General features: G+C 44.5%; 2 protein-coding genes across 2 annotated transcripts in view; both read left to right on the top strand.

The window, feature by feature from the left end:
- LOC117462104 (receptor-type tyrosine-protein phosphatase N2-like) overlaps positions 1-18,739 on the top strand; it is a 305,455-nt gene that overhangs the window by 33,938 nt on the left and 252,778 nt on the right. The gene's annotated exons all lie outside the window — the stretch shown is intronic.
- On the top strand, positions 795-2,940 carry LOC117462105 (tripartite motif-containing protein 16-like). The gene has a single exon (XM_034104170.2). It carries the CDS (start codon positions 836-838, stop codon positions 2,504-2,506), a length of 1,671 nt encoding a protein of 556 aa, XP_033960061.1. The 5' UTR covers positions 795-835; the 3' UTR covers positions 2,507-2,940.

Genomic DNA, 18,739 nt, shown 5'->3' with positions numbered 1-18,739 from the left:
AAAATCATTACTACTGAGTGCTATGGGAATAGAAGGCTCAATCGAGCTGTGGCTCTCTGTCAGCCTGGCTACAGTGCTGAAAATAAATCTTGCATTATTCTTATTCTCATCTATGAATGAAGAGTAGTAGGCTGCTCTCGCTTTACGCAGTGCTTTCTTATATTCATTGAGAGTAATATTCCAAATTAAACGAGATTCTTCAAGTTTAGTGGAACGCCATATCCTTTCAAGTTGTCTAGACTTTTGCTTTATTTTGCGGGTTTCGGCATTATGCCATGGAGCCAATCTATGTTTTATTTTCTTCTTTTTCAAAGGAGCAACAGAGTCTGTCATGTGTTTATGCACAAAGTAACTGTGTGTTAAAATCAATGTACTGGAGGAAAAATAGTACATATCTGCTTCTGAAATGTAGTGGACTCTAAGTATAAAGTAGCATTACATGGAAATACTCAGGTAAAGTATACATATGTTGATAAACTACTGAGCTACAATACTTGAGTAAATGTACTTTCCAGCTCTGCTTTCTGCTGTAAAATTCTATTTCCTCAATTTCCTTGCACAACTCTCTCATTAAGTCAGCGAGAGAGCCTCAAAGCACCTTGTGTGTTCACAGTTTGATCAGCCTGAAGCCTCTCATATTTACTGAAGGAAGCAGTGAGAGTGGACTTTGGAACGGATTGTCTATCTACAAACACTCCCCCCTTATCAATTGCGTCATACTTCCTGATGGGTGTAACCAGTGATTCACTGCACACTCACATGATCAGATCACACACACACTAGTTTCAGCCCTCAGGAGGTGAAACTCAGACTATCGCTGTCACTGAGAGGTGAGATGGCGCAGGAAGGAGTTCAGCTGGACCGGGAAACCTTCTCTTGTTCGATCTGTCTGGATCTACTGAAGGATCCGGTGACTACTTCCTGTGGACACAACTACTGCATGGACTGTATTAAAACCCACTGGGATAAAGAGGATGAGAAGGAAGTCTACAGCTGCCCTCAGTGTAGAAATAGCTTCTCACTGAGGCCTGTCCTGCTGAAGAACACCATGTTAGCAGCTTTAGTGGAGGAGCTGAAGAAGACTGGACTCCAAGCGGCTCCTGCTGATCTCTGCTATGCTGGAGCTGGAGACGTGGCCTGTGATGTCTGCACTGGGAGGAAACGGAAAGCCTGTAAGTCCTGTCTGCAGTGTCTGGCCTCTTACTGTGAGAAACACCTCCAGCCTCATTATGACGCAGCTACGTTTAAAAAACACAAGCTGGTGGAGCCCTCCAAGAACCTCCAGGAGAACATCTGCTCTCGTCACGGCGAGGTGATGAAGCTGTTCTGCCGCACTGATCAGCAGATTATCTGTTCTCTCTGCTCTGTGGACGAACACAAAGGCCACGACACGGTGTCAGCTGCAGCAGAGAGGACTGAGAGGCAGAGAGAGATCAAGGGGAGACGACAAAACATCCAGCAGAGGATCCACAGCAGCAGGGAAGTTCTGAAGCAGCTTCAGCAGGAGGTGGATGGCATCAATGGCTCTGCTGATAAAGATGTGAAGGACAGTGAGAAGATCTTCATCGAACTGATCCGCTTCATCCAGAAAAAAAGCTCTGACGTGAGGCAGCAGGTCAAATCTCAGCAGGAAAGTGAAGTGCGTCGAGTCAAAGAGTTTCAGGAGAAGCTGGAGCAGGAGGTGGCTGAGCTGAAGAGGAGAGACGCTGAGCTGGAGCTGCTTCAACACACAGACGACCACACCCAGTTCCTACAGAGATTCTCCTCAGCCTCGCCTCTCGGGGAATCCTCAGAGTTACCCAGCCCTAAAACGCGTCCTCTGCAGTACTTTGAGGACGTGACAACAGCTGTGTCAGAAGTCCGAGATAAACTGCAGGAAGTTCTGATGGAGAAGTGGCCGAAGATTTTACGGACAGTCACTGAAGTGGATGCTTTTCTGTCGCAACAACTGAGGACCAGAGAGGAGTTCTTACGGTATGCAAGTCATATCACGCTGGATCCAAACTCATCGAACACGAGCATCATGTTGTTTTCCGAGGGGCACCGCAAAGTCACAACTAGTCCTTTATTGGAAATGTATTTTCCGTCCCGAGACAGATTCAACGGTTTACATCAGGTCCTGAGCAGAGAGAGTCTGACTGGACGCTGTTACTTCGAGGTGAAGTACGACGCACTACTAACAGTAGCTGTAGCATACAAGGATATGAAAAGACACAACACCTCTAAAGACTGTGCGTTTGGGTACAACGAGAAGTCTTGGGCGTTATATTGTCATCATCAATTTGAATTCAGACATGACGACATCCACACGCCAATCTCGGTTAAGTCGTCTTACAAAGTAGGAGTGTTCCTGGATCACAAGGCTGGTGTTCTGTCGTTTTACGACGTGGGGGAAACCGTGAAGTTCATCCACAAAGTGCAGACCACTTTCACCCAGCCGCTCTACGCTGGTCTGGCCCTTCACTGTTCCAACGGAGACAACGCCACGGTGTGTGAGCTGAAGTAGGCAGGACTTCATAGGAACCATCGTTGTAAATGGTCAATAAAAGAGGACATATTATCATTTTCAGGTGTATATCAGGGAGGTTGTGGCGCAGTGGACTAGTGCGTTGGTGTTTGGATCAGGGGGGCACAGGTTCAAACCCCACGGCAGTCAGCATGTCGTTGTGTCCTTGAGACACTAAACCCCAAATTTCTCCTGTGGGGATTGCCCACAGTATTGAGTAAGTAAGTCACTTTGGACAAAAGCGCCTAACAAGTAACATGTAATGTAATATCAATATGTTGTGTCTCTGCTTTAAAGAGTCCTCTCCTGCTGATTTTCAGCTTCAGGTGTATATCAGTATGTAGTGTCTCTACTTTAAAGAGTCCTCTACTGCTGATGTTCAGGTGTATATCAGTATGTAGTGTCTCTACTTTAAAGAGTCCTCTCCTGCTGATGTTCAGGTGTATATCAGTATGTAGTGTCTCTACTTTAAAGAGTCCTCTCCTGCTGATGTTCAGGTGTATATCAGTATGTAGTGTCTCTACTTTAAAGAGTCCTCTCCTGCTGATGTTCAGGTGTATATCAGTATATCTACTTTAAAGAGTCCTCTCCTGCTGATGTTCAGGTGTATATCAGTATCTACTTTAAAGAGTCCTCTTCTGCTGATGTTCAGGTGTATATCAGTATGCAGTGTCTCTACTTTAAAGAGTCCTCTCCTGCTGATGTTCAGGTGTATATCAGTATGTAGTGTCTCTGCTTTAAAGAGTCCTCTCCTGCTGATGTTCAGGTGTATATCAGTATGTGGTGTCTCTACTTTAAAGAGTCCTCTCCTGCTGATGTTCAGGTGTATATCAGTATATCTACTTTAAAGAGTCCTCTCCTGCTGATGTTCAGGTGTATATCAGTATCTACTTTAAAGAGTCATCTTCTGCTGATGTTCAGGTGTATATCAGTATGCAGTGTCTCTACTTTAAAGAGTCCTCTCCTGCTGATGTTCAGGTGTATATCAGTATGTAGTGTCTCTGCTTTAAAGAGTCCTCTCCTGCTGATGTTCAGGTGTATATCAGTATGTTGTGTCTCTGCTTTAAAGAGTCCTCTCCTGCTGATGTTCAGGTGTATATCAGTATATCTACTTTAAAGAGTCCTCTCCTGTTGATGTTCAGGTGTATATCAGTATCTACTTTAAAGAGTCCTCTTCTGCTGATGTTCAGGTGTATATCAGTATGCAGTGTCTCTACTTTAAAGAGTCCTCTCCTGCTGATGTTCAGGTGTATATTAGTATGTAGTGTCTCTACTTTAAAGAGTCCTCTCCTGCTGATGTTCAGGTGTATATCAGTATCTACTTTAAAGAGTCCTCTCCTGCTGATGTTCAGGTGTATATCAGTATGTAGTGTCTCTACTTTAAAGAGTCCTCTCCTGCTGATGTTCAGGTGTATATCAGTATGTAGTGCCTCTGCTTTAAAGAGTCCTCTCCTGCTGATGTTCAGGTGTATATCAGTATGTGGTGTCTCTACTTTAAAGAGTCCTCTCCTGCTGATGTTCAGGTGTATATCAGTATGTAGTGTCTCTACTTTAAAGAGCCCTCTCCTGCTCATGTTCAGGTGTATATCAGTATGCAGTGTCTCTACTTTGAAGAGTCCTCTCCTGCTGATGTTCAGGTGTATATCATTATGTAGTGTATCTACTTTAAAGAGTCCTCTCCTGCTGATGCTCAGGTGTATATCAGTATGTAGAGTCTCTACTTTAAAGAGTCCTCTACTGCTGATGTTCAGGTGTATATCAGTATGTAGTGTCTCTACTTTAAAGAGTCCTCTCCTGCTGATGTTCAGGTGTATATCAGTATGTAGTGTCTCTACTTTAAAGAGTCCTCTCCTGCTGATGTTCAGGTGTATATCAGTATGTAGTGTCTCTACTTTAAAGAGTCCTCTCCTGCTGATGTTCAGGTGTATATCAGTATGTGGTGTCTCTACTTTAAAGAGTCCTCTCCTGCTGATGTTCAGGTGTATATCAGTATATCTACTTTAAAGAGTCCTCTCCTGCTGATGTTCAGGTGTATATCAGTATATCTACTTTAAAGAGTCCTCTCCTGCTGATGTTCAGGTGTATATCAGTATCTACTTTAAAGAGTCATCTTCTGCTGATGTTCAGGTGTATATCAGTATGCAGTGTCTCTACTTTAAAGAGTCCTCTCCTGCTGATGTTCAGGTGTATATCAGTATGTAGTGTCTCTGCTTTAAAGAGTCCTCTCCTGCTGATGTTCAGGTGTATATCAGTATGTTGTGTCTCTGCTTTAAAGAGTCCTCTCCTGCTGATGTTCAGGTGTATATCAGTATATCTACTTTAAAGAGTCCTCTCCTGCTGATGTTCAGGTGTATATCAGTATCTACTTTAAAGAGTCCTCTTCTGCTGATGTTCAGGTGTATATCAGTATGCAGTGTCTCTACTTTAAAGAGTCCTCTCCTGCTGATGTTCAGGTGTATATTAGTATGTAGTGTCTCTACTTTAAAGAGTCCTCTCCTGCTGATGTTCAGGTGTATATCAGTATCTACTTTAAAGAGTCCTCTCCTGCTGATGTTCAGGTGTATATCAGTATGTAGTGTCTCTACTTTAAAGAGTCCTCTCCTGCTGATGTTCAGGTGTATATCAGTATGTAGTGCCTCTGCTTTAAAGAGTCCTCTCCTGCTGATGTTCAGGTGTATATCAGTATGTGGTGTCTCTACTTTAAAGAGTCCTCTCCTGCTGATGTTCAGGTGTATATCAGTATGTAGTGTCTCTACTTTAAAGAGTCCTCTCCTGCTCATGTTCAGGTGTATATCAGTATGCAGTGTCTCTACTTTGAAGAGTCCTCTCCTGCTGATGTTCAGGTGTATATCATTATGTAGTGTATCTACTTTAAAGAGTCCTCTCCTGCTGATGCTCAGGTGTATATCAGTATGTAGAGTCTCTACTTTAAAGAGTCCTCTCCTGCTGATGTTCAGGTGTATATCAGTATGTAGTGTCTCTACTTTAAAGAGTCCTCTCCTGCTGATGTTCAGGTGTGTATCAGTATGTAGTGTCTCTACTTTAAAGAGTCCTCTCCTGCTGATGTTCAGGTGTATATCATTATGTAGTGTATCTACTTTAAAGAGTCCTCTCCTGCTGATGCTCAGGTGTATATCAGTATGTAGAGTCTCTACTTTAAAGAGTCCTCTCCTGCTGATGTAGGAGAAGATGTGTAAAATGATATATGTGAATACTGTTTCAGTCATTTGAACTGTAATGCAATGCAGTGTGATTTATTGCTATATTAATCAATACGGAAGAAGATGGATTGATTTATTGTTCGGTTGTAGTAAACATGTAATGAGAAATGTATATAAATAAAAAGATGTGAAATAAATAAAAAAGCTTGTCTTAGACATTCATGTCAGAAATCTAAAGGTGCACGAAAACAACAGCAGAAACCTCCATTTGAAACACAGCCGCAGTTTATTTTATTTAACCTTTTGAATTAAAATCTCAGTAATTAGTAAAACGCTCGATATAATTTCTTCAGGGTTGTTCTTGGTAGCTGTACTTCATCACTTCTGTTGCTCTCACAGCAACAGTGCATTCATGACACAATGTGTTTATAAAAGATGTAAGGGTAGTCCAGGTTTATTTAAAATAATGTCCTCGTTTTGTAACCATTAAAAGTCCAAATTACATCTTAAATTATTCACATTTCGCCTAAAAGGTGGGGTAGGTAAGTTTGAGAAACCGGCTCGAGATCGCTAGAATTTGAAAATACACAACCGGAGTAAATCTGCCACTTCCTCACAGAGCCCCTCCTCCAACACACACGAACGCGCACATGACCAATGAGGACACGAGATAAGTTTGAGCCCCGATGGAAGGCTGACAGGCAGGTAGGCCGTCGGTAGGTTGTACTTTTTACAGTATCACGGCTTCTACAGACGACATGTTTTTATGGATTTGTTGTCAAAGCACTTCAGATATTCATTGCTATCGGGATGTTAAGAGCATTCCATGGAATATAACAAAAAGGGTATCTCGAGCCGGTTTCTGAAACGTACCTACCCCACCTTTAACTATCTTGTGTTTTGACTCTTTTGTGGCTGCTAGGCTTGAGTTTGTATCAAATTGACCCGAAGTATGAAAATATTATTTTACATCAGTGATATGTTTTACTTTTGCGACACACTTTGCCTACTTATGCACCGTTTACCAATTCTAAACCACTACAAACAAAAAAACAGTCATTTATCCCACAAATTGCTGAATTATAGGGATATAAGATGAGAGTTTTTCTGTTACGATTATTGTGTTATGTCACGTTTTGTATGTCTTGTTTTGGGTGTGTTGCTGTTCTCCCTGTCATGTTTTCCTCTTGGTATATTGTCTGGTCCTTTTCCCTGTGTTGTTCCTCCTGTCGTTAGTTTCCCTGGTGTGTCTAGTTGTCTGATTGTGTTCACCTGGTGCCCCTGTGCTTTCTCCTCCCTCCTCCCTCCTCACCTGTCTCTTGTTTGTTTGATTAGTCCTGGGTGCATTTAGGTTCTGTGTTTTCTGTTAGTCTTGGTGAGTTCCTTGTCGTATTTGGACGTTGTTCACGGGGTGAGGGTACTGGTTTGTCGAAGTTTGTTCCAGTAGCCTTGAAATAAAGGTATTTTTTCTGTTCATCTGAATTTGGGTCCTGCTTGCCTCACTCAACCCTGACATTTTCTGGAGAAATCGCCTCGCCGAATTTGCGATAAAGAGTGGAAAGAAAAGTACGGCGACTGCATATAAAAGTCTACGATGCAATCATCACAGAGTGGTTCATAGAAACACGAACAGGTGGTTTGCATATATAGAAATGTGTGCACAGTAATGTCAGAGTGCATGGTTAACACAGAAGGAACACCATTAGCCTAGGTGAGCATTGAGCGTTGAATACATGTGAAATATTGTTCAAATTCTATTTAAATGTGTATTATTTTTTTAACCTGTGTGGACATGATTTAAGAAGATCCACTTTATTGCTCTGTGCCACTAGAGGGAGGCAGTCGCCCGCGTAACATCTCGTTGTTTTCATCTCACACACTTTCATCATGCAGGGACATTCCGCTCCAGAGTTTATCTTATCAAGCACCTGCTCAGGAGAGGATTGTGTGAAGAAGTACAACGCTTATTTTGTTAGGAGTTTCTCCATCATGCATGTGTGGAGGGAACACAGGGATTTCAGCCTTTGCAGACCATTGACATGCACACACACCTATATAACACACGACAGGAAAGGGTAACCCCCTAAAGGGTCCCCTATTATCCTGTTTGTCATCAATATATCACAGGTCTCAGATATATACAGAATCTGTCTCTGATTGGTTGAAACACCAAACAGATCATTGCAGCATTACCCATAATCCCCTCTGTTTCATCCCTGTTTCCAAAGTGCTGATTCTCTGTCTGTTACTTCAGATGAAGACAAGGAGCCCCTCCCCACGCCCCTCTGAGAGACATTTGGTTACAAAGAACTCAATGGTGCTCTAGAGGAGATTCAGGTGATAAGGTGTGGGGGGGGGGGGTTACCTTGTTGCTGATTGGCTAATGGTTACACAAGACAACACATCGTTATGACATCACAAAGTGGCCAAAATCTGATCAGCTAATTTTCAGACAGGTTTTTATAGAAATGGATCAAAAAGAGAGAGAATCTTTGTTCCTGAGACTTTCAGAGTCTCTTTCCACAGAGGGGACACATGGTGATGTAGAAGAGACATGAAGAAGAGGGGACACATGTTGATGTAGAAGAGACATGAAGAAGAGGGGACACATGTTGATGTAGAAGAGACACGAAGAAGAGGGGACACATGTTGATGTAGAAGAGACGTGAAGAAGAGGGGACACATGTTGATGTAGAAGAGACATAAAGAAGAGGGGACACATGTTGATGTAGAAGAGACATGGAGAAGAGGGGACACATGTTGATGTAGAAGAGACATGAAGAAGAGGGGACACATGTTGATGTAGAAGAGACATGAAGAAGAGGGGACACATGTTGATGTAGAAGAGACACTGAAGAAGAGGGGACACATGTTGATGTAGAAGAGACATGAAGAAGAGGGGACACATGTTGATGTAGAAGAGACATGAAGAAGAGGGGACACATGTTGATGTAGAGAGACACTGAAGAAGAGGGAACACATGTTGATGTAGAAGAGACATGAAGAAGAGGGGACACATGTTGATGTAGAAGAGACTGGAAGAAGAGGGGACACATGTTGATGTAGAAGAGACATGAAGAAGAGGGGACACATGTTGATGTAGAAGAGACATGAAGAAGAGGGGACACATGTTGATGTAGAAGAGACATGAAGAAGAGGGGACACATGTTGATGTAGAAGAGACATGAAGAAGAGGGGACACATGTTGATGTAGAAGAGACATGGAGAAGAGGGGACACGTGTTGATGTAGAGAAGAAGAGGGGACACATGTTGATGTAGAAGAGACATGAAGAAGAGGGGACACATGTTGATTGTAGAAGAGACATGAAGAAGAGGGACACATGTTGATGTAGAAGAGACACGAAGAAGATGGGGACACTTGTTGATGTAGAAGAGACTGTGAAGAAGAGGGGACACATGTTGATGTAGAAGAGACGTTGAAGAAGAGGGGACACATGTTGATGTAGAGGAGACATGGAAGAAGAGGGGACACATGTTTGATGTAGAAGAGACATGAAGAAGAGGGACACATGTTGATGTAGAAGAGACATGAAGAAGAGGGGACACATGTTGATGTAGAAGAGACATGAAGAAGAGGGGACACATGTTGATGTAGAAGAGACATGAAGAAGAGGGGACACATGTTGATGTAAGAGACATGAAGAAGAGGGGACACATGTTGATGTAGAAGAGACATGAAGAAGAGGGGACACATGTTGATGTAGAAGAGACATGAAGAAGAGGGGACACATGTTGATGTAGAAGAGACATGAAGAAGAGGGGACACATGTTGATGTAGAAGAGACATGAAGAAGAGGGGACACATGTTGATGTAGAAGAGACATGAAGAAGAGGGGACACATGTTGATGTAGAAGAGACGTGAAGAAGAGGGGGACACATGTTGATGTAGAAGAGACATGAAGAAGAGGGGACACATGTTGATGTAGAGAGACTGAAGAAGGGGACACATGTTGATGTAGAAGAGACATGAAGAAGAGGGGACACATGTTGATGTAGAAGAGACGTGAAGAAGAAGAGGGACACATGTTGATGTAGAAGAGACATGAAGAAGAGGGGACACATGTTGATGTAGAAAGAGGGGACACATGTTGATGTAGAAGAGACATGAAGAAGAGGGGACACATGTTGATGTAGAAGAGACGTGAAGAAGAGGGGACACATGTTGATGTAGAAGAGACATGAGAAGAGGGGACACATGTTGATGTAGAAGAGACATGAAGAAGAGGGGACACATGTTGATGTAGAAGAGACATGAAGAAGAGGGGACACATGTTGATGTAGTAGAGACATGAAGAAGAGGGGACACATGTTGATGTAGAAGAGACATGAAGAAGAGGGGACACATGTTGATGTAGAAGAGACATGAAGAAGAGGGGACACATGTTGATGTAGAAGAGACATGAAGAAGAGGGGACACATGTTGATGTAGAAGAGACATGAAGAAGAGGGGACACATGTTGATGTAGAAGAGACATGAAGAAGAGGGGACATGTTGATGTAGTAGAGACATGAAGAAGAGGGGACACATGTTGATGTAGAAGAGACATGAAGAAGAGGGGACACATGTTGATGTAGAAGAGACATGAAGAAAGGGGACACATGTTGATGTAGAAGAGACATGAAGAAAGAGGGGACACATGTTGATGTAGAAGAGACATGAAGAAGAGGGGACACATGTTGATGTAGAAGGAGACATGGAAGAAGAGGGGACACATGTTGATGTAGAAGAGGCGTGAAGAAGAGGGGACACATGTTGATGTAGAAGAAACATGAAGAAGAGGGGACACATGTTGATGTAGAAGAGACATGAAGAAGAGGGGACACATGTGATGTAGAAGAGACATGGAGAAGAGGGGACACATGTTGATGTAGAAGAGACATGGGAAGAGGGGACACATGTTGATGTAGAAGAGACATGAGGAAGAGGGGACACATGTTGATGTAGAAGAGACATGGAAGAAGAGGGGACACATGTTGATGTAGAAGAAACATGAAGAAGAGGGGACACATGTTGATGTAGAAGAGACATGAAGAAGAGGGGACACATGTTGATGTAGAAGAGACATGAGGAAGAGGGGACACATGTTGATGTAGAAGAGATATGGAGAAGAGGGGACACATGTTGATGTAGAAGAGACATGAAGAAGAGGGGACACATGTTGATGTAGAAGAGACATGGAGAAGAGGGGACACATGTTGATGTAGAAGAGACATGGAAGAAGAGGGGACACATGTTGATGTAGAAGAGACATGAAGAAGAGGGGACACATGTTGATGTAGAAGATACATGAAGAAGAGGGGACACATGTTTGATGTAGAAGAGACATGGAGAAGAGGGGACACATGTTGATGTAGAAGAGACATGGAGAAGAGGGGACACATGTTGATGTAGAAGAGACATGAAGAAGAGGGGACACATGTTGATGTAGAAGAGACATGAAGAAGAGGGGACACATGTTGATGTAGAAGAGACGTGAAGAAGAGGGGACACATGTTGATGTAGAAGAGACGTGAAGAAGAGGGGACACATGTTGATGTAGAAGAGACGTGAAGAAGAGGGGACACATGTTGATGTAGAAGAGACATGAAGAAGAGGGGACACATGTTGATGTAGAAGAGACGATGGAAGAAGAGGGGACACATGTTGATGTAGAAGAGACGTGAAGAAGAGGGGACACATGTTGATGTAGAAGAGACATGAAGAAGAGGGGACACATGTTGATGTAGAAGAGACATGGAGAAGAGGGGACACATGTTGATGTAGAAGAGACATGAGAAGAGGGGACACATGTTGATGTAGAAGAGACATGCAGAAGAGGGGACACATGTTGATGTAGAAGAGACATGAAGAAGAGGGGACACATGTTGATGTAGAAGAGACATGAAGAAGAGGGGACACATGTTGATGTAGAAGAGACATGAAGAAGAGGGGAAACATGTTGATGTAGAAGAGACATGAAGAAGAGGGGACACATGTTGATGTAGAAGAGACATGAAGAAGAGGGGACACATGTTGATGTAGAAGAGACATGAAGAAGAGGGGACACATGTTGATGTAGAAGAGACATGAAGAAGAGGGGACACATGTTGATGTAGAAGAGACATGAAGAAGAGGGGACACATGATGATGTAGAAGAGACATGAAGAAGAGGGGACACATGTTGATGTAGAAGAGACATGAAGAAGAGGGGACACATGTTGATGTAGAAGAGACATGAAGAAGAGGGGACACATGTTGATGTAGAGGAGACATGAAGAAGAGGGGACACATGTTGATGTAGAAGAGACGTGAAGAAGAGGGGACACATGTTGATGTAGAAGAGACATGAAGAAGAGGGGACACATGTTGATGTAGAAGAGACATGAAGAAGAGGGGACACATGATGATGTAGAAGAGACATGAAGAAGAGGGGACACATGTTGATGTAGAAGAGACATGAAGAAGAGGGGACACATGTTGATGTAGAAGAGACATGAAGAAGAGGGGACACATGTTGATGTAGAAGAGACATGAAGAAGAGGGGACACATGTTGATGTACATTACATTGCATTTAGCTGACGCTTTTATCCAAAGCGACTTACAATAAGTACATTCGACCAGGAAGACACAACCTTGAGGAAAACAGAATCATATAAGAACATCAGGTTTCAAAGAGCCAATCGTTTCAAGTGCTGCTCAACTGGCTAAGCCAGTCCTATATTAGTATATAAGTGCTCTGTTAGCAGTTCTTTGTTAGTCATTCTATCGCTCGAAGTGGAGTCGAAAGAGATGAGTTTTCAGTCTGCGCCGGAAGGTGTGTAAGCTTTCTGCGGTCCTGATTTCAATGGGGAGCTCATTCCACCATTTTGGAGCCAGGATAGCAAACCCACGTGTTTTTGCTGATGGGAACTTGGGTCCCCCTCGCAGCGAGGGTGCAGCGAGTCGTTTGGTTGATGCAGAGCGTAGTGCACGTGCTGGGGTGTACGGTTTAACCATGTCCTGGATGTAGGAAGGGCCAGATCCATTCGCAGCATGGTACGCAAGTACCAGTGTCTTGAAGTGGATTCTAGCAGTTACCGGAAGCCAGTGGAGGGAGCGGAGGAGCGGCGTGGTGTGGGAAAATTTTGGAAGGTTGAAGACCAGACGAGCCGCTGCATTCTGGATGAGCTGCAGAGGTCGGATGGCACATGCAGGTAGACCAGCCAGGAGGGAGTTGCAGTAGTCTAGGCGTGAGGTGACGAGAGTCTGGACCAGAACCTGCGTCGATTTCTGGGTCAGCTGTGGGCGTATCTTCCTGATGTTGAAAAGCGTGTATCTGCAGCAGCGGGTTGTAGCAGCGATGTTTGCAGTAAACGACAGGTTGTTATCTAGGATAACACCCAGATTCCTTGCAGTCTGAGTCGGGGAAACAACAGAGGGGCCGATGTTGATAGTTAGGTCAAGAGAGGGACAATCTTTTCCCGGAAGGAAAAGCACTTCAGTTTTGTCAAGGTTGAGCTTGAGGTGATGAGCGGACATCCACTGAGAGATGTCAGCTAAACAAGCAGAGATGCGTGCGACGACCTGGGTCTCTGAGCGGGGAAAGGACAGAATTAATTGGGTGTCGTCAGCGTAGCAGTGGTATGAAAAACCATGCGGGCTAATGACAGATCCGAGCGAGTTTGTGTACAGGGAGAAGAGGAGGGGACCAAGAACAGAGCCCTGAGGGACCCCTGTAGTTAATTGACAAGGGTCGGACTCAGACCCTCTCCAAGTAACCCTGTAGGTGCGGTCTTTGAGGTATGAGGTGAGGAGGGAAAGTGCAGAGCCTGAAACTCCAAGTTCTTGGAGAGTGCGAAGGAGGATCTGATGATTCACCGTGTCGAATGCAGCAGACAGGTCCAACAGGATGAGGACAGAGGAGAGGGAGGCTGCTTTAGCCGTGTGCAGTTCCTCAGTGACAGCAATGAGAGCAGTTTCTGTGGAGTGACCTGCCTTGAAACCAGACTGGTGCGGATCCAGAAGGTTGTTCTGATGGAGATAACAGGAGAGTTGTTTAAAGACAGCGCGTTCAAGTGTTTTAGACAGGAACGGGAGGAGAGAGACAGGCCTGTAGTTTATAACATCAGACGGGTTGAGAGTGGGTTTCTTCAGGAGAGGGTTTACTCTCGCCTCCTTGAGACGTGTTTGGAAAGTGACCAGAAGTTAGAGAAGTGTTGATGAAATGGGTGAGAAACGGTAGAATATCAGGAGCGATAGTCTGAAGGAGGTTTGAAGGGATAGGGTCCAGAGGACAGGTGGTAGGGCGGGCAGAGGTAATGAGGGTAAGAACCTCACTTGGAGAGAGAGGGGAAAAGGAGGTTAGTGTGCCGGTTGAAGGTGGCTCAGGTGATCCGGCGGTGAGTAGGGGTGAGTCAGAAAAAGAAGAGCGAATGTCGTAAACCTTTTTTTCAAAGTGGTTAACAAAGTCGCTTGACAGAAGGGAGGAGGGGGAAGGGGCTTTGGGGGGGTCCAAGAGGGTGGAGAAGATGGAAAATAGTTTTTTAGGATTGGAATAGGAAGATTGGATCTTATCTTGAAAGAAAGTGCTTTTTGTCTGAGAGATGGAAGCAGAGAAAGAGGAGAGGAGAGCCTGATAGGTTAGGAGGTCGTCACAGTGTTTGGATTTCCACCATTTCCGCTCTGCTGCCCTAAGGACGGTTCTATTAGCACGCAGTGCGTCATTTAGCCAGGGAGCAGGAGGGGACTGACGAGCCTGCCGAGATGTGAGAGGACAGAGAGAGTCCAGAGAGGATGAGAGAGTAGAGAGGAGAGTTTCTGCAGCAGAGTTTGGAGGCAGGAGTTGGAACGAGTCAGAGGAAGGGAGGGCTGAGAGCACCGAGGAGGCAAAGGTAGAGGGGGAGAGGGAACGGAGGTTACGGCGGACAAGTGCAGGATGAGAAGAGATTAGTTTGTTATGTTTGGAAAGGGGTAAAGAGAATGAAATGAAGAAGTGATCGGAGGTGTGGAGCGGGTTTACAGAGAGGTTAGAAGTAGCGCAGTTCCTTGAGAATATGAGATCGAGGACATTGCCAGCTTTATGAGTCGGTGGGGACGGAGACAGTGAGAAAGCAAAGGTGGTTAACAGAGATGTTAGTTCGTCTATCTTCCCCGTCTGGAGGTTGAAGTCTCCGAGAAGTACAGCGGGAGGGCCAGTTTCAGGGATGTGTGAGAGGAGATGATCTAATTCATCCAAGAAGTCCCCCAAGGCTCCTGGTGGACGGTAGAGAACAACAATGGTCAGTTGTATAGGATGGGTCACAGTGACGGCATGGAATTCAAAGGTGGAAGGAGTGAAGTTAGGTAGCTTGAAGAGGGAAAAGCTCCATTTGGGAGAGAGCAGGAGACCAGTGCCACCTCCTCTGCCAGTGGGTCTGGGTGTATGGGAGAAGGAATATGCTGTGGAGAGAGCTGCTGGGGTGGATGTGTTGGATGGAGTAATCCACGTCTCAGTGAGAGCAAGGAAATCCAGAGACTGCAGGGAGGCGTAGCCAGAGATGAAGTCAGCCTTAGGAACAGCTGACTGGCAGTTCCACAGGCCGCCTGAAACTAGGTGCTGGATCTCAGTGGAGCACGTGGGATAGACGAGAGCGGGCCGGTTATAGCGATTAGGAGATACACGGGGCCAGTGATAATTGCGAGAAGACACATGAACAGGAATGGAGAAAATACACATGATTATAGCATGAGGGGCTGGAAAGCTAAACAAAAGAAAAATAAGAATAAGACACCAGTGATACTTAGCTCAAATTAGAGTAGGATTTGCCTCCTCTTTGCCACCCTCGTGACTCCCGCAGGACTCCAATGTCTTTGGCAGTCTTAGAGACTCCCGCAGGACTCCAATGTCTTTGGCAGTCTTCGGCTGTCTGACGCTGCCGCTCAAGAAACAGCTGCCTAAATGGACGCCTGATTGCTGAGTTCTCACAGCTAAGGTGCCACGCCCCTCTAGTTAGTTAACTCTCAACAGCTGATGGGCGACAACGCAGAGGGGTGCGTATTTAAATGCAGCCCAGACAGAAACTGGACGCAGTGACAGTTTCACGTGGACAGATCTGAGATTTAAATTCTCTCAAAAGTGCCCTTTTAGCTACAACAACTACAGAACAATTATACAGAGTAGAATAACTGAAATAGAGAAGTCTAATTAAACAAGATTATTACTTACAGCGGTTTCTGCGTCCGAGGAGGTGTAGCAGCCAGGTCAAAGGAGTACACCTCCTGTAGAGGAGACATGAAGAAGAGGGGACACATGTTGATGTAGAAGAGACGTGGAGAAGAGGGGACACATGTTGATGTAGAAGAGACATGAAGAAGAGGGGACACATGTTGATGTAGAAGAGACATGGAGAAGAGGGGACACATGTTGATGTAGAAGAGACATTCAGAAGAGGGGACACATGTTGATGTAGAAGAGACATTCAGAAGAGGGGACACATGTTGATGTAGAAGAGACATGAAGAAGAGGGGACACATATCCCGGGGCTTGGCATTTGTTAACCTGTGTTGTCAAATACCGTCTGTTCACCCGCCGCTAACATCCGATCGCTGCCATGGCAGTCTCCGCTTCATCGCTCTGTGACGGCGAAGGCTTGGCCCGACTCGCCATGCAGCTGCCGGAGAGAGAAGCTTCCGGTTCCCGGTGGTTGGGGGCCTCATTCATTTCGCAGCGAGGCTAAAGAAGGTGAAGGGTACTCCAACACATCGGGCTGATCTAATCTAAACCTTTAGGAGACGAGAGTAGGACCGTTTTTGGAAGTTTTTTTTTTCAGACGTTCGACTGCCGAACGAAGTGGCTAAAGTCTTCAACGATAGTTCCCTCAGGAGTTGGTAAAACAGTGATTGTTGTTCTGTGTTCATGTGACGGCGTAAAATTCGACTGAACCCAGAACTTCACTTGTCTTTGTTATTTCTCTCCTCTTGTCTCAGACTTTTAACGCCTCCGGATAAGCTTCCACTTTTTACTCAAACTGAATTCCTGCTCCTTCCGGCACATGTGCGTCCTCTCCCTTTGCATGCAAGTCTCCACGTATACAACTTTCTCTGCTTTCAGTCTGAAGAGACTTGTTTCTTCCTCGGTGGACGAATAATCTAAAGGTTATTATTGAGGTTTGACTATAAACTGTACCTGGCTGGAAAATCTTTACATTATTTCCCTCTAATTTAAGACAGTTTTGCCGATTTCAGATAAAACTACTTTTTAGCGTGCACTTTTATTGCATTTGCGTGCTTACTTCATGACTGTGTAAAACATTCATGATAGAAAATAAAAACGTTGCCAAATGATGTATTTTTATCAAAATGGGTTTCGTTTATCATCATTAACGTTGCCGTTCTTGCATGTGTAATTAAGACATCCACACGTATTACACTTAACGTCACCAGTCACGAGTTATAGTATTTGGTATTGGAGACATTATTATAAGTCTTAAAACAGATATGAAAGCTACTGTTGAAACTTGGACTTGTTTCTATCGTTTTGAAGTTGTTTCAATCTTTGTCTCGTCTGTTTTTACTTCCTGTCTATGTGTGCTTTCCCGGCAGTCTTGGTTGTGTCTTTATGGTGTTGTTAGTTTTACCTTTTCCTCACCAACACTGCAACAGTCCTCTTCTTTCTTAAGTCATCATCCTGCTTGTCTTGCCTTCGTGTCCTGCTTCGATTACGACTTTAATTATGAAATCGTTTTCTGTTTAAAGGTCCTTCAAACTTTGGCTACAGGCTTTACAGCTGACAGCAGTTCTCCGTGTGTTTTAGAGTATGTCCTCCATGGCCTTTTATCTGATGTGTAGACTCTTCTTGAACTATTTCTAGTTGTATTTGTTTTTTTCATTGCCATGTCTACACCGTAGCTAATATGCACATGACAGTAAAGCCTTGAATTGAATTGTAGCATCACACCTGGATCTGCAGTCTGTATCACTCCCATCTTTCGGGAACATCCTCCCTCACCTGCCGGACGCCTGGGCTCGTGTTGTGCATTTTCGTCTCGTCCATAATTTCCAGTAACGTTTCGTTCCGCTAGCCCATCTGCTGCCGGTCCGTCTCCTCTGTTCGGCTGCCAGAAATCGGTGTTTGCATGTTGAACACGAGAAACAGACTGGGAAGCCCAAGCAGCTCATCAAACACGTCCTTTTGTGCTCTTGCTGAAATGCAGAAGAGGTGGATGAAGAAAATAAATGCTTTGTCGATGACGCTGACACCCTTCATTTGCATACGATGCTGAGAGTAGGTAGTACCCACATGGAAAGAGACACAGATGCCCAAATTGCTCATCAAAGGATAGGGGATTTCACAAAAGCAACCAACGTGTTTGTAACATTGGGTATTCAAGAAGGGGACAATGCACGTTAATTACAACGAGCACTAAAGTCCATCATGTACGTGGGCCAGATCTAGCCATCGAGGCTAATTGTCAGGCACTGCAGAGGACACAAAGGGGAGCTGCATCTATATCTTCACAATATGGTGAATTATCCAAATTGCACTTGGCAAGGCAACATCTGTGAAAACACCTGCATGAAGTATTGTGAAGAAGACCAGGTCTAAAAACGGTATTCGACCAACTTAATAATAACTATGTGTGAGGTACAGTGTCTTCTGTTGCCGCAGGAGAGAGACATGGTTTGTGCTGAGTCACTGAAACTCTCATCAGAGTCTCCTCCGCTAATGGGCGACTGATGAGTTTTAGGAGGACAACGGCACGCTCAGCATTTTGAGTTCCTTCGTTCTCCGCCGTACTCACTGCAACTCAGCCGCGTCGGACTCACTAAGCATCGCAGTGAAGATCCATGTTTCTGTCTGGGACCAGAATACATAATGCGGTTCCTCTGTGTTCGATGTGGTTCTTAAGGTTCTGTGTTCATGATGTAGTTCTTAAGGTTCTGTGTTTACGATGTGGTTCTTAAGGTTCTGTGTTTACGATGTGGTTCTTAAGGTTCTGTGTTTACGATGTAGTTCTTAAGGTTCTGTGTTTACGATGTAGTTCTTAAGGTTCTGTGTTTACGATGTAGTTCTTAAGGGACTTTGTTGACGGTTTGGTTCTTAAGGTACTT

Source organism: Pseudochaenichthys georgianus, chromosome 17 (genome assembly GCF_902827115.2).
Source record: "Pseudochaenichthys georgianus chromosome 17, fPseGeo1.2, whole genome shotgun sequence".
Taxonomy (NCBI): domain Eukaryota; kingdom Metazoa; phylum Chordata; class Actinopteri; order Perciformes; family Channichthyidae; genus Pseudochaenichthys; species Pseudochaenichthys georgianus.
Note: the sequence above shows the minus strand (reverse complement) of the source record. Positions and strands in the feature narration are given on the sequence as shown.

Coding starts and splice junctions, on each gene's coding strand:
- LOC117462105 (XM_034104170.2), top strand. CDS start 836: ATGGCGCAGGAAGGAGTTCAGCTGGACCGGGAAACCTTCTCTTGTTCG.